This window comes from Colletotrichum navitas, assembly GCF_030913465.1.
Source record: "Colletotrichum navitas strain CBS 125086 chromosome Unknown LY79scaffold_59, whole genome shotgun sequence".
NCBI lineage: Eukaryota > Fungi > Ascomycota > Sordariomycetes > Glomerellales > Glomerellaceae > Colletotrichum > Colletotrichum navitas.
Genome location: NW_026850605.1, coordinates 92,824 through 105,647, shown reverse-complemented (window position 1 = coordinate 105,647; position 12,824 = coordinate 92,824). Strand labels below are relative to the sequence as shown.

General features: G+C 51.9%; 5 protein-coding genes across 5 annotated transcripts; 2 read left to right on the top strand and 3 right to left on the bottom strand.

The window, feature by feature from the left end:
- Nucleotides 1–1,101: 1,101 nt before the first annotated feature.
- On the bottom strand, nt 1,102–2,473 carry LY79DRAFT_705709 (uncharacterized protein; the record flags this gene model as incomplete). The annotated part of the gene is made up of 1 exon (XM_060565009.1): nt 1,102–2,473. Exon 1 carries the CDS (start codon nt 2,308–2,310, stop codon nt 1,102–1,104), a length of 1,209 nt encoding a protein of 402 aa, XP_060411104.1. The 5' UTR covers nt 2,311–2,473.
- Nucleotides 2,474–3,489: 1,016 nt separating this feature from the next.
- Nucleotides 3,490–4,725, top strand: LY79DRAFT_651764 (GMP synthase). Its single transcript, XM_060562562.1, has 2 exons — nt 3,490–4,073; nt 4,136–4,725. The coding sequence occupies exons 1-2, from the start codon at nt 3,749–3,751 to the stop codon at nt 4,660–4,662; spliced, it is 852 nt and encodes a 283-aa protein (XP_060411103.1). The 5' UTR covers nt 3,490–3,748; the 3' UTR covers nt 4,663–4,725.
- A 696-nt stretch (nt 4,726–5,421) lies between these two features.
- Nucleotides 5,422–6,417, bottom strand: LY79DRAFT_592467 (alcohol dehydrogenase GroES-like domain-containing protein; the record flags this gene model as incomplete). Its single annotated transcript, XM_060561424.1, has 2 exons — nt 5,422–6,084; nt 6,133–6,417. 2 exons carry the CDS (start codon nt 6,415–6,417, stop codon nt 5,422–5,424), a joined length of 948 nt encoding a protein of 315 aa, XP_060411102.1.
- A 599-nt stretch (nt 6,418–7,016) lies between these two features.
- On the bottom strand, nt 7,017–8,689 carry LY79DRAFT_521559 (uncharacterized protein; the record flags this gene model as incomplete). The annotated part of the gene is made up of 4 exons (XM_060555361.1): nt 7,017–7,563; nt 7,924–8,105; nt 8,158–8,353; nt 8,466–8,689. The coding sequence occupies 4 exons, from the start codon at nt 8,687–8,689 to the stop codon at nt 7,017–7,019; spliced, it is 1,149 nt and encodes a 382-aa protein (XP_060411101.1).
- A 1,933-nt stretch (nt 8,690–10,622) lies between these two features.
- LY79DRAFT_612687 (C2 domain-containing protein) lies at nt 10,623–12,709 on the top strand. Its single transcript, XM_060561955.1, has 4 exons — nt 10,623–10,970; nt 11,045–11,319; nt 11,386–11,457; nt 11,513–12,709. Exons 1-4 carry the CDS (start codon nt 10,919–10,921, stop codon nt 12,545–12,547), a joined length of 1,434 nt encoding a protein of 477 aa, XP_060411100.1. The 5' UTR covers nt 10,623–10,918; the 3' UTR covers nt 12,548–12,709.
- The last annotated feature ends 115 nt before the right edge of the window (nt 12,710–12,824 follow it).

Sequence of the window (12,824 nt, the reverse complement as noted above, 5' to 3'; positions counted from 1 at the left end):
AGATGCCCCCAGCAAACCTAGGCTGGGGGGGGAGGCTTACTTACAATGTATTACCTTGGGCCCGCCGGAGGCCGCACTCCAAATTGAAGTAGAGTCGTGCACCGGAGATCAATGACTTCTGTACGGATATTTCCGGCATAAGAATGTACGTAGTGTTGCCAACAAATCGAGTCCACATATAGCGGCGCAATGAGTCGCGTGAAAGGATTCACAGAATACCACCCATGAGGTTGCATTTTTCCACATGAGAGAAAAATAAAGATGTAACCTGGGCAATGAATCTCCTGCCTCACTTGGTCTGGACCGAATCTCGTCTGAATGGATGAGATTGAATACGGAGCGCTAGCGGACGAAATCAGCCTAGTCGTCCGAACGCTTTGGTTTGCCCACATTCCGGGTCAAAGTAGGGTAGTATCCAGGGGAGTCCCTCAGCAAAAAGACCAGGGATTAACACATTTTTTCCCTTGTCGTCCCCCCTCCAAAATCTCCTTTTCTCATGTAGCTGATAAAACAATCAAGGGCAGGTCGAAACCACCCTAAGTACGGATATTGAACCTTAGATTCCGTGCAGGTATAGCTTAAGCCCTTGCAGTAAGCACTGACCAGTTTTTATTATCCGTTAAGCTCGCACTGCCAGGACGATATCGGCGTTGTGCTGTAGGTGGCAGTCTACATGGTAAGTAGTTATAAGGAGGAGGATAAATCCGAACAGTTTCAAAGTTGACTTGTTAGGAAAATGGTCGGCCCCCCGAATTGTCGAGTGCGTGAGAGCATCTTCCGTTGTTTTCCGAATCAGAGATTACTGCTCTAGGAAAACCGGGCAATGTTGTTATCAGATCTATACTGGAAGTCTCCGTTGTGTTGCCAAGACCACGGCTCTGTTCGGTTAGGTAGAGCCCGGAGCAGTTGGTTGCTCAAACACTCTGAGACATGCTGTTTCCACCGGATGGGAACATCAAACGGTCGCTCTGTGCATTCATTCAGACGGTAGGAATTTTGGTGACTGAAGCCTTGAAGGCCACAGGTCTTTTCATTCGCCGATTTATCTAGCTACACAATAACCTGGTGACCTGCTTTGCCTTGGCACGCCTCGAGAGCCTCTCAGCCGTGACCTGGGCGAGGGCGGGTGTAGTCACGCTTCTCGGCCCAGACCTGCGCGTAGTTGTTGCGGTGGTCCGGCTGCAGCCATGTGTAGTGCCTGTGAATCTCAGCACTGTGGGTCGTGTCTCTAAGAACCGCCAGGAAGCGGTCCAGCTCGGGAACCCTGACGTAGTCGCTGTAATCTTTGCTGTCGATCTTGTGATCGTTGGACGGGTTCCAGACGGACCGGGCTCGGGCGTCGTTGAGGATATGGCGGACCAGCTTCCTGGTGTCCCTCTCGATGCGCAGGATGCGGCACTTGGGACAGCAACCGGGCAGCGAGGCCCCCTCGGAGATGGTGCGCGGAAGCCTCCTGAGCTCGTCCATGGTGCTAGGCAGGCCAAGACCCATCATCCCGGGGTTTTTGCAGCTCCCGGCGCAGTCGACGTACTTGCCCACAGGCACCGCGCAGAACGGGCACTGTCTCTCGTTGGCCGCGATGCTGGCGACACAGCCCTCGCACAGCATATGACCGCAGCAGAGGATCATGGCGCGGTGCTGAGCGCCGGCTTCCGCGGCGCTCATCGCAATCGAACAACGGGGACACGGAAGGGTGTATTCGTCAAGGACTGCCTGGGAGGTGAGAAGGTGCTTGATTGCGGGCCAGAACGCCTTGGTTTGACTCCCCCCATTGGCGGGCAAGGTGTACGAGCTGCTTGGCTTTTTGGGATGCGAGCTTCCATTAGAGGCCGTCGGGTCTCCGTATCCGGACAAAATAGGGTGTCTGCTCGACACACTGCTGGTGACACTTTCAGTCACGCTGCCGGCCACGCTGCTTCCGTAGTGGGGACGGGCACGGCCTCCGGCTACACTGCGGCTTCCACTCCGCGGATCGGGGTAGCTGGCCGGCACGTCATTCGCCCAGCTGGCGGTCGAGCCGGCAACGGAGTCCGGAGTTCTACCCCACTGGGCAGCGTAAGCCTCGGGTCGGAGCCTGAGTTGTTCTTGAATATGGGCTTCCGCAATTCTAGCCCGTGCCACTCTTTCGGGGCCGAACTCCTCCAGCTCCGTCCTCCGAAGTCTCTCGAGCGCGGGCGGCCCGTCGCTGATGACGGTGCAGTCAGAGCTGGCCTCGGAAGGGCTTCGTGGTCGGCTGCTCCCCCGACTGCTGCCACCGCTACGATCGCGGAGGCTCAGGTTGCGAAGTGCGTCCAGGTTAAGTCGGTCCATTTTACTAGGGGAGTTTGGGGATATGCTGTTGGCAGCTTGCTTGTGCAGTTCCTTTTTATGGTGGGTTGACGAAGTCGGTGTTATCAGTGATCGGAGTCCTGGTGCTGGCTGTGAGTATTACATTCGAGTCAATCCATAGAAGACAATGGTTGGCTTAAGTATCAATCTTGGTGAATCGAGCAAACTCAAGACCTTTCTTCTCACGGTCTCGTCTCCCTCGACATTGGTTCTTTGTTCGCAGAGCTTCATTGTGTAACATTAATATATGCCTGGGAGCACCAGGTGTCAGCTTACAGTAGCATGCAACATTATGGGCAAGTCTCTTGGCCTCCAGTTTTTTTCTTTTTCTTTTTTCTAGGTTCCGTTTCCAAATACAGGCGCCAGTTAAGACCGAATTCGTTGTGTCTGGGACGGAACAATGTCAAGTGTGCTACTCTCCTTATTGATATTTCGATTGACCTCCGTAATAACTCGTATTAACATAGGATTCGTATTTTCCTTTCTTTCAACTGCAAGGGTAGCTTGCTGTTAATACAAGCTGACGAATCCATACAGCCATGGTTAATCTCTTTCGTGCTTTTTGATTGCTCGTTTTCTTTTGCCTTATATCGATCAGATTCGAGTGTTTGAACTATGCAATGTGTCTCTGCGACCCGTTATGATGGGATTTTGGGGGCGTTCTCCATCATGCCAAGCCCAGGGGCGAGAATCAGCTAGGATCGTCTTCCCGATCCGGCTTCCAAGACATTCATTCTCCTTTGTTCTTTTCATGTCAGCACGATGTCTCCCTTGCCTTCGAGGTGCCAACGGCAAGTTGCGGGCAACTCTACGTAACCAACTTGCCAATTGCCTTAGTCTCTCACCCAAGACTTCAGACATCCGACTTTGCCAGCACAGCATTACTACGCGTAAGCCTCAAGCTTGGGGCGTAAGCCGAGAGGCAACAGATCCCCCCAAATACCGGATTTACACCACTCAGACGGCCCACGCCCCCCGCCAGTGGAACCTGCCGAGCCGTTGGCGTGGCGGACCAAGCGGGAATTATGTTATGAAAACTCAAAATCCAGGACGCCTACCGTCATCGAAGATTCGTTTCAACTCAGCCCTACGGCGGTTCAGGAACTGACGTCAACATAGAGCTCCGATGCACCGCTTGGAATGGAATCCTGCAAAATATTCTCCCTTGGCCCACATTGGCTTATGTGTAAGTCTAGCCTCAATGCGTCACCATGCTCAAAAGCCTTGGGGAATACACACTTTTAAGTAACACCATTCTCCTGTGCCTGTCATTTAACCGCGACCTTGCAACTTCTTATTTTATCGATACCCCTTACCGATACCCCAAGTTAACCCTTGTTCAATGGGATAACACTGAATCCCTTTGTCCTTGTCACCGTTACCTAATAAAAGATCCCTTGGTGGTATATTCGAAGTCAGCATGTACAATGGCCAGAAATATCCCGCGCCTGAATCACCGATTGTACGTATAATCGTGCTGGAAACGGATGAGCCTCACCCCGATACACACGCAACCAAGGGTAGCTTCGGAGAGATCCTACACAGCCACTTCCAACATGCCGGCGCCGAACACGATCCCCCACTAGGGATCGACACCGACCAGAGGTTCGTAGTGGAAGAGAAGGGAGGCAAGGTCCCTCAGTTTGAGGACTTCGATGGTTATCAGGGTGTCTTGATCACCGGAAGCATGTACGACGCTCACGAGGACAACCCTTGGATTCTCAAGCTTCTTGATGTTCTCAAAGGTGCGTGAATATTAGCTCGGTTTTGCTACTCTCTGCTTGTGTCTGACCCGAAGAAACCCCAGAATTGTGGCAGCGCCGGCCGGATCTCCATCTTAGCGGCGTGTGCTTCGGACACCAGCTCCTCAACCGGATGCTCGGCGCCGAGATCGCGCAAGCCCCATCCCAAGACTGGGAACTCGGCCACTGCCGACTCGACCTCTCGCCGGTGGGCAAGGAACTCTTCCGCACAGAGGACGATCACATTTTCCTGCACCAGATGCACCAAGACCAGGTAGTCGCGCCGCCTACGCTAGAAACCTCCAAGGGGCTGCTCGAGCCTGGCGCGAGGGTGGATATATGGGGCCATAGCGAGCACACCAAGGTACAGGGCATCTACATCAAGGGGAGGCTCTTTACAACGCAGGCTCACTTGGCATTCGACGAGGAAATGGTCAAGAGACAGATCCAGATGAGAGTCGACAGCGGAGGCATCCAGGATTTGGAGCATGCAGACCGGGCATCGGAGACGGCGCATCTCGAGCACGACGGAGATAGAGTGGCGGCTGCCATTTTGAGGTTTTTCCACGGCGATGACGATGAGATTGAATGATTTCCGCCAACAAGACGCTACTAGCATTGATCCCAATTTGTATTTCGCGACATGAGAGAGATGGAAGACAATAAATAGATCAACCTCTTAATTAAAGTAAACAGACAGTTATAGATATCCTCTAAGTTAAGAGTTCCATCTCAATCTTAATCTCCTCTTATAAGTTTTAGGCTGTCAGGACCACATATGCCCCAGTGCTTCATGCGCAGTGATTCTTCTTGCTGAATGCAGATTCGTCATCTGCACAACTTGGTCTCTGAGCTACGCGTTAACACAATTTTCCATCCTAAAAGGCCTTCTCGGTCTGCCTGCTTAAAAAGCAGACAGGTTTTCAATAAGACACTAGCAGAATTGGTTCTCTTTGCCGACAGCCGGGAAGCAACCCTGTAAAAAGCTTCCTGGGAGTCAGATGTAGTTGTATATAGATAGGCTCATAGTTTTGTGCTGGCAGCAACTGCCCGGCCCAGTCACAAGTACTGGTCAGCTGGTAATACTCAGATCATTCATTTATCTGTCGCAAAGATGGGAACGGCTTCATGTGGCCAGTACTAGTGGTAGCCGCTACAGACGTAGCTTACTGCACGCATAGTCAACTTCGTATAACCATTTCTACCCGACATCACTTCACACATGTCCATAGTCTCTATGTAGATAATAGGACAACTACTTTACACTCTTTTTTATCAAACGCTGCAACTCATCATATTATCGTTCCTAACAGAGATCTAGATTTATCGCTACTTGAGGTTATCTTCGTCCTTACAGCTGACTAAATCTTTTTCTGGGCTTGCTTGGATCCGTCCAAAGCCTTCCTTGAGCTTTACCTATATCAAGGGCATTAAGCCCGGCCGGGATATCTGAAAAGGGGATTTCCTCCAGTTCCGGGTCGATTTCTTTCCTTGAGAGTAGCTCTAATACGTCCTTCAAATCGGCTTCGCTAGCACCTAATGACCCGATCAGTGTGATGCTACGTGTGACCAAATCGGTGCTCGAGATGGTCACGTTTCCCGCTGCCAGTCCAACAAGTACGACCTTGCCTCCTTCTTTGACACGCTCAAGGGCGGATCTCGTTATCTCTTTGGCGCCAACAAAGTCGACTATTACGTCAAAAGCAATATCCCCGACCTCCTTCAAACTCTTGAAACACCCGCGAGCGCCGAGTTGTTTGGCCCGCGCGAACTTGGAGTCCACGATGTCGATGCCGTAAACCGTGGCGCCTTTGAGTGCTGCAAAACGAAGACCTTGCATCCCGAGGCCTCCAATGCCGACAATCCCAACCGTTGCGCCGGGACATACGCCAGCTTCAATCATTACGGCATGGTAAGCTGTGGCCGTCGCATCCGTCGCGACCGCGGCTTGGGAGAAAAGAACACCATCAGGGATCCGAACGAGTCGGTTCACTGGTGCGACGGCGTACTCGGCCTAGCCGCCGTCAAATCCGAGCCCTATGGCCATCGCCCAACCCCTGACGTCCATGTTGAGAGGATACGCGAGAAGTGACACAGCGACGCGGTCGCCAGCGCGGTATCCGACCACACTGGGACCGATAGCGGTTATGATGCCTGATACCTCGTGGCCCAGCGTGATGGGCTTCCTGACAAGCACACCGTCGTGTCCTTTGACGAGATGACAGTCCGAGTAGCACAATCCCGCCGCCTTCACACGGATCTGCACCGAACCGGGGCCAGGCTCGGGTATTGGGATTTTGCAAAGCTTTAGGCCCTCTTTGGGAGATTCGTACTGAAGTGCTAGCATGATGGCGAAAGTTTGGGGATATTTTCAAAGCGAGCCAGTCGCCTATGAATTTGGGTCTCCGTAACTACTAAAATAAAACGTGTCGTTGACACCTCGCATCTCGAATACTTTCAGTCCGTTCCCCCTTGACATAGGATTCAAAACACGTAATTATGACATCCTGCTTACATGTTCGAGTCCTAATTGACAGAGTAGCACTGGCGAACTTCGAGATCTTCATATTATTCCGTTATTGCTCAGCCAGGTTCTGCACGTTCTAGCTGACAAGGTCAATGTCAATGCACCCTGCTCAAAACTACAACAGTGGCCCTCACATCTAGCTCATGCTGCAGTTCACGCAGATTAGATTACTTCGTCAACCAGTGTGGCTACTGAAATTAAACTCGACATTCATCCGATAGACAATTAAGTTGCGAAACTCTGCATAGATGACAGGCGATCACCCGTCTATGCGGTGAGAGAGAGAATGGAAACAAATGATTAATAACTCTTCAAAAAGACAATCAATCTATGTATCATGGTTTAGGTTCAAAAAAGCCCCAATTCTGAAAACAATCAGCTTACGAATTGACAGTTTCACGTCCTCGGGAGAGACAAACTCACCCAATTATAATGTAGCAAGCGCATATCGACGCCCCTTTCAGTCTGCTCGCCCGTAAAACGCTATTTGCATCGCCGAGAAAAAAGGAGTTAATTAGTACAGTTGCTCCTATCAATGCAGCTGCGTCAAATAAGCTGAAGCTCAGACTCAGCTCTCGTGCCATAATCCATGATGCGATGATAGTCAAGGGAGCAACGCAGAGTGCAATCTGAACAGCCGAGCCCACTGCAACAGCGACTGCCAGATCTAGTTTCTCCTTATATGCCACGGTCACAACAACAACGAACTCGGCCACGTTCCCGACAATGGGGAGCAGGATGAGGCCGATGAAAGACTCCGACAAATGTCCTTGGCGTGTAATCTCGTCGATTGTGCCGACAAGGAACTCGGCACACATCGACATCGAGGCCGAGCTGATTATCAACAACAGGACAGAAAGCGCTTTTTCGCTATTTGATCTCCGATGGGCTTTGCGCTCGGGCTCCGCAGCGCTTGCTCCAGGACGCCGTGGGATTCGAGGACATGCCAGATCAGGCCTTGTCAGACTTTGACGGATGTTGCTTGCGGCGGAGTGGCTCCAACCGCTGCAACCTCGCGTGGAAGAGGCAGTCTTCCGGGCAAGGGAGCAGTCGCGTAAACACGCCACGTTGTCGTCGCACGAACTTGAACGGCTGCTACAGTTTCCGAGCTCCTGAAAGTTACGACCGCGCAATGCTCCTAAAGTTTCAGTATCAGAAGAGAAACCTGAGTTAGGAGTGTCGATGTCCCCGAGCTCAATATCGGACTCTCCGTCTCTAGTCGCATCTTGTTTTTGTCCCTGGTTACCTCGACCTGCGAAGCGAGTCGCGCGAGATGAGATGTCCGAGATATCTGACGACATGGTCGGTGGAAGAGTAGCAGGGTACTGCTCAATATCAGACACTTGTGACAGCGGGGAGATGAATGGAGTTGGCGAGGCGTGGACCCTTATCTCATGGATGACATAGAAGACGTATATCACCAAAGCCATGAGGGCCGATGCTCTACTCATTCGCAGCCTGGCATCACCTGCTCCGGTAGTCTCATTAAGTGTGAAATTGAGAGCGGCCTTCGATTGGTTAGCTCCAACTCTCGGTCATCAAGGGCTAGACCACACTCACAGGTATTAAAAGCACAAAAGTTGAGACAGTCAGGAGCCAAACCAAAAGCTGTGTCTCGGCAAAAGTCAATACCGGGTCGTCGTAACTGATCCCAGTGACGCAAAGAGCGACACCCAGGATTGGGAGCAGGTTGACGAGCATCGAACCGAGAATTGAGGCCTGAACAACACGGACTCGGTTGTGCTTGAGAGCAACACTGAACTCATCAGCCCTCCTCTTGCCTTGAAGGTTAGATACGGACCTACATGCTTTAAGTGAACGAGGTCAGCTAATGCGCCCAACATCAAGGCAAAAGCTCAGCGTCTTACAACAAAATCAGCTCTACCAAGTTACCCAGTGTGATATTCAGAAGTGCTCCAACCGTGTCTCCGGCATCCTCGGCGATCTTCTCAGTGGCGCTGGTGAGTAGCGATGACAAAGGCACAATGGCGATACCATTCGTCACGAAGACGACTAGAGGCGCCCTGTTGGACAGGAAAGCCCAGATACCAACTGGGACGAATACAAGGAGGCTATGCAGCCAAGAGAACATTGTTGCTCATATGGTTTTCTAAGCCCATAACCAAATTCCGTGGTGTAGTAGATTTGGACATTTGCCGGTTGATGGGGGTGTTTGCAAGTAAACTAGCTTGAGCACCGGCAGCGCCGGAGAAGATTTGGTGTCGCCTGACCCCGTGATGGGTCCGAGAAGATATGCATTGACATTACGCAAAGACAATTTTTTATTCGGACAACTGGACCGCGACCTCAACACCAACTAGGGTTATTGATGGCATTCAAATGTGGTGTCGGGAGACCTGCCTGCATGAGTCTCGCCGACGTAAATGAAGTCTTTAACATCTTCACCGACAGGAACCCTTTCGGCGAGCTGCGGGCTAGTGACTCTACCTTCATTCTCAGACTCATATGCCGATAGTATTACAATCACCGCTTAGACTGTAAGGCTTTCAATCTTCGCATGGACCGACTCTATGGCCGAGCGTGCAAAAGCGGGAAAAGAGCGATATGTTTGGGGAGACATCATCCAAAATGCATACGCCGTTCCAGGGAATCGACTTCCAGAGGTTCTTCGGGTCGTCGCCCTCTAGCTAATGGGGCGAGCTGGGTAAGCTTTACCGATTTGTTTTCATTTATTATTCACCCATTTTTCTCATTAGGCTGCACTGCTTTTCTTTGTTGCTTCAGCACCTTACGGAGCCAGTTCGCGACGCTGCTGTGTTAATATTCTTCCAGGACCTATTACAGCTCATCCTTCCTGTCAGGTCCGGAACGGCTGCCGAGGGCTGCCCTAACATCCCGGACTATTCTTAGTCTACTCTAGGTGCACCGTTTATAACATTACTACTTTATTTGTCTTCTCGCATTACATTGAGGTCTCTTGGATTGTGTTAAGGTTGCTTCAATATGGAGACTAGCTGACAAGGCGCATACTATGGGGTCTCAGTCTTATGGAGTTGATTCTCAGTCACAACTAAATTCAGACGCCTTGTCCCATGTTTCAAGGCTGATGAGTCTGTCACTTGGGACTTTCACTCCGGCGAATTTACCATCAAGGTGCCATACAGGACCTCTACCACAGATAAGACGCGCGAATTAGACAAAAACTGCTTTGAAAATCTTTAGACCACTCGGAACAGCTTCATCTTGGAGGTGAGTGGTTTTCATCACAGCTGTATGAGCTTTCCTGATATACTAACAGTAAGTATAGAATCGCACGCCTCTGATGGTATAACCGGTCTGGCGTCCGGCGCCTGCGCCGATCGACCTTGGAGCAGTGCGACCTACCGAGTGCTCGGTAATTGCCAGGTCTTACCAGACGGTGAAAAGAAACAGAACACCGGAGCTCCGAGCCGTTTCTACTCAGTCTAGCATTGGCAGAAAAGTAAGCGGATGAAGTGGAATCATTGCAGCAGGTTCGGGCCTCGATGTTAACCCTTGGCCAGATCTGACACTGGAGATCCCGGCCCCTTCAACACACGCTTGACAAGAAGTCAGGGCTATTATCTACGTTGACATGATGCTCATGTTTGTTCGTTGAGCAGATAATGCGGCGCCGTGGACAGACTAATTCCCCTCTAATGACGCCTCTTTAGGCTTAGTAGGATCGCATCCCATCCTTGCAGCGCTAAACTACTGCATTGTATCATATGGCGTTGTTGTCCACACACACACACACACACGCCGTGTAGTGCATATCGCGACGCTGGAACACACAACATGCGCCCCTACTGACCTCATTCCGCAACGAAGGTGATTTGCCATGCAATAGACACCGCACCATTGAGGACAGTTGTCATTGATCCAAACCAACGAGCAGGACCTCGCCGAAACTGGAGTAGACAAGCGGTGTGTCAGCGGCTGAGCCCAGAGCCCCGCGCGGGCAGCAGGGATATGCACCCAATGGCAGAACTCAAGGATAGACTGAGCCAAGCAAGCTTGCACGACATATGGTGCGTCTCCGCAGTCTAATGGGTGACGTCAACCCACTTTCATGTCAACATGCCAAGGAAGACGATTACAGGGCCACGACGAAGTCTGGGCATCAAAAGCGCGCACCTGTCGTCCACCCTTTGCAGATATTGGGCTCTTACTTTGGGTGTTTGCAAGCTCCCCCTGATAGACCCACGTCTGCAGCAAACCGGCCCACTATTGTTGCACCTCGACTGATATATCAACATCGTTTCTTGAAGCTTCGTGTCGAGTCTTCGCTTCACCTTGCTTCATTCTCTTCGTGGACGACCAAGCTGAAACTTCGATCATCATGGCAGGACTCGTCGACAAACTGACTGCTTCCGGCGGCAGCGAATCCGCAGGTAAGAGGACACCATAACCAGCCATAGTCGAGGACAACCAAAAGCTGGGGGTGGGGTAGCTGACGATCTCTCAGGGTTCCTTAACGATATCATCGAGCAGCTATGGCCCAACATCAACGTCGCCGGGTGCAAGATGGTGAAGGACATTGTTGAACCCATGTTCGCCACCATGCTCCCAGGCCCTCTGGCTTCCCTCAAGTTTGTGAAGCTCGATCTTGGCCCTGTTCCCATGCGCGTATCCGAGGTAGATGTCCACAAGGTCGACAACGGTGGCATCAAGCTCGACATGGATGTGAATTGGGAGGGAAAGAGCGACATTGAGCTCGATGGAAATATGGTTCCGAAACTTGTAGGTTCATCGCAACAACGGGCATCTGTGGTGGTCACTTACACATGACGCTAATTTGCACGGTAGGGTATTGGACATGTTAGTCTGAAGGGCAGACTCTCAATCTTGCTAGCTCCCTTGACCAACGTCATTCCTCTGGTATGGATCCTTGTATGAACGCGGTATCGTGTGTCGCACGCTTACAAGTATAAAGATCGGTGCTGCACAAGTCGCCTTTATCAACCCCCCTGAGCTGAAGCTCGACTTCACCGACGCGGCCAACATCGCCGACTGGGTCCTGGTTGACAAGGCCGTCCGCAAGGTCATCATAAGCATCGTCTCTTCCATGGCGGTCTTGCCCAACCGCTACCTCGTCAAGCTCGACAACAACAACGACTACTTCAGGACCTACCTCCCCCAGCTGGGTGCTCTGCGACTGACCATCGAGAGAGCGGTAGGCATCAGTGGGCCCAAGAAGAGCGGCGCCAAGAGGCTTCTGGCCAAGATTGTGAAGGACATACCCGATTGCTACTGCAAGGTCAATGTCGGCGCGGAGGAGGAATGGCGTACGACGATCAAGAAGAACGACCACGACCCGGAGTGGAACGAGACGCACGACTTCCTCGTCGCGGACTACGACCAGAAGATCTTCATCGACGTCCAGGACGACGATCTCGGCGGGGATGACGACATTGGCGTCGCCACCACCACCGTCAAGGACATTCTGCTCAACGGCGGTTCTCAGGAGTTGGCCCTCACTCATGAGGGACAGCCCACCGACGCCAAGGTCGTCGTGCACGCCAAGTTCTTCGACTTTGTCGATGATGCCGGCGCCATCACCTCCACGCAGAGCCAGAACGAGGGGCAGATCGTCGGTATCGCCACGGTTCTTATCGCCAGCGCTCTCGGGCTCCAGGGCCAGCGCGACGAGCTTAACCCCAGCATCAAGGTGACTTGGGGCGCCAAGGAGTTCCGCACCGCGGCCAAGTCCTACAGTCCCGGGACCGACATCTTCAACCCGTCTTTCGACCAGGCGTTCCGAATCCCCGTGACGGCAGATCTGATCGCCAACCCGGCAAACTTCAAGATCTCCCTTATGAACAAGACCAGCGAAACCGGATCTGTTGAGATCCCCTTCCAAGACGTGCTGCAGGCCCCCGGCCTGGTCAGAGAGGATAGTTTCGACGTTGGCTCCGGCGCTACAGTCAGAGCCAGCATCTCTCTCCGCGGGTTGCAGTCGGCTCACTGAACAAGCTGGTAGTGCCGACCGTCGTTAGGTTCTGGTCTTCATGTAACATTATACGATTATATCTGATTGAATGAGATTTGTCAGCTACTCGAGTAAATGTGTGTTTATCGTGTCCCAAACAGCTCAGACAATGTTGGTTTTCAAGAATGAAGTCAATACTATCGCTTTCATGATGAGTCATTGATGGATATAGTCGCTCTCAACCCCCATAAGCGGTCTAGTGCAGTTCACTCGATACATATGTGATATCACTGTACGTAAAGCCCGATACGGGGCA

Excerpts from the sequence above, each read along its gene's own strand:
- LY79DRAFT_651764 (XM_060562562.1), top strand. The coding sequence starts at position 3,749 with ATGTACAATGGCCAGAAATATCCCGCGCCTGAATCACCGATTGTACGT. Across the intron at positions 4,074-4,135 it reads GCTTCTTGATGTTCTCAAAG|AATTGTGGCAGCGCCGGCCG; the intron begins GTGCGTGAATAT and ends AAGAAACCCCAG.
- LY79DRAFT_612687 (XM_060561955.1), top strand. The coding sequence starts at position 10,919 with ATGGCAGGACTCGTCGACAAACTGACTGCTTCCGGCGGCAGCGAATCC. Across the intron at positions 10,971-11,044 it reads CGGCGGCAGCGAATCCGCAG|GGTTCCTTAACGATATCATC; the intron begins GTAAGAGGACAC and ends ACGATCTCTCAG. Across the intron at positions 11,320-11,385 it reads GAAATATGGTTCCGAAACTT|GGTATTGGACATGTTAGTCT; the intron begins GTAGGTTCATCG and ends TTTGCACGGTAG.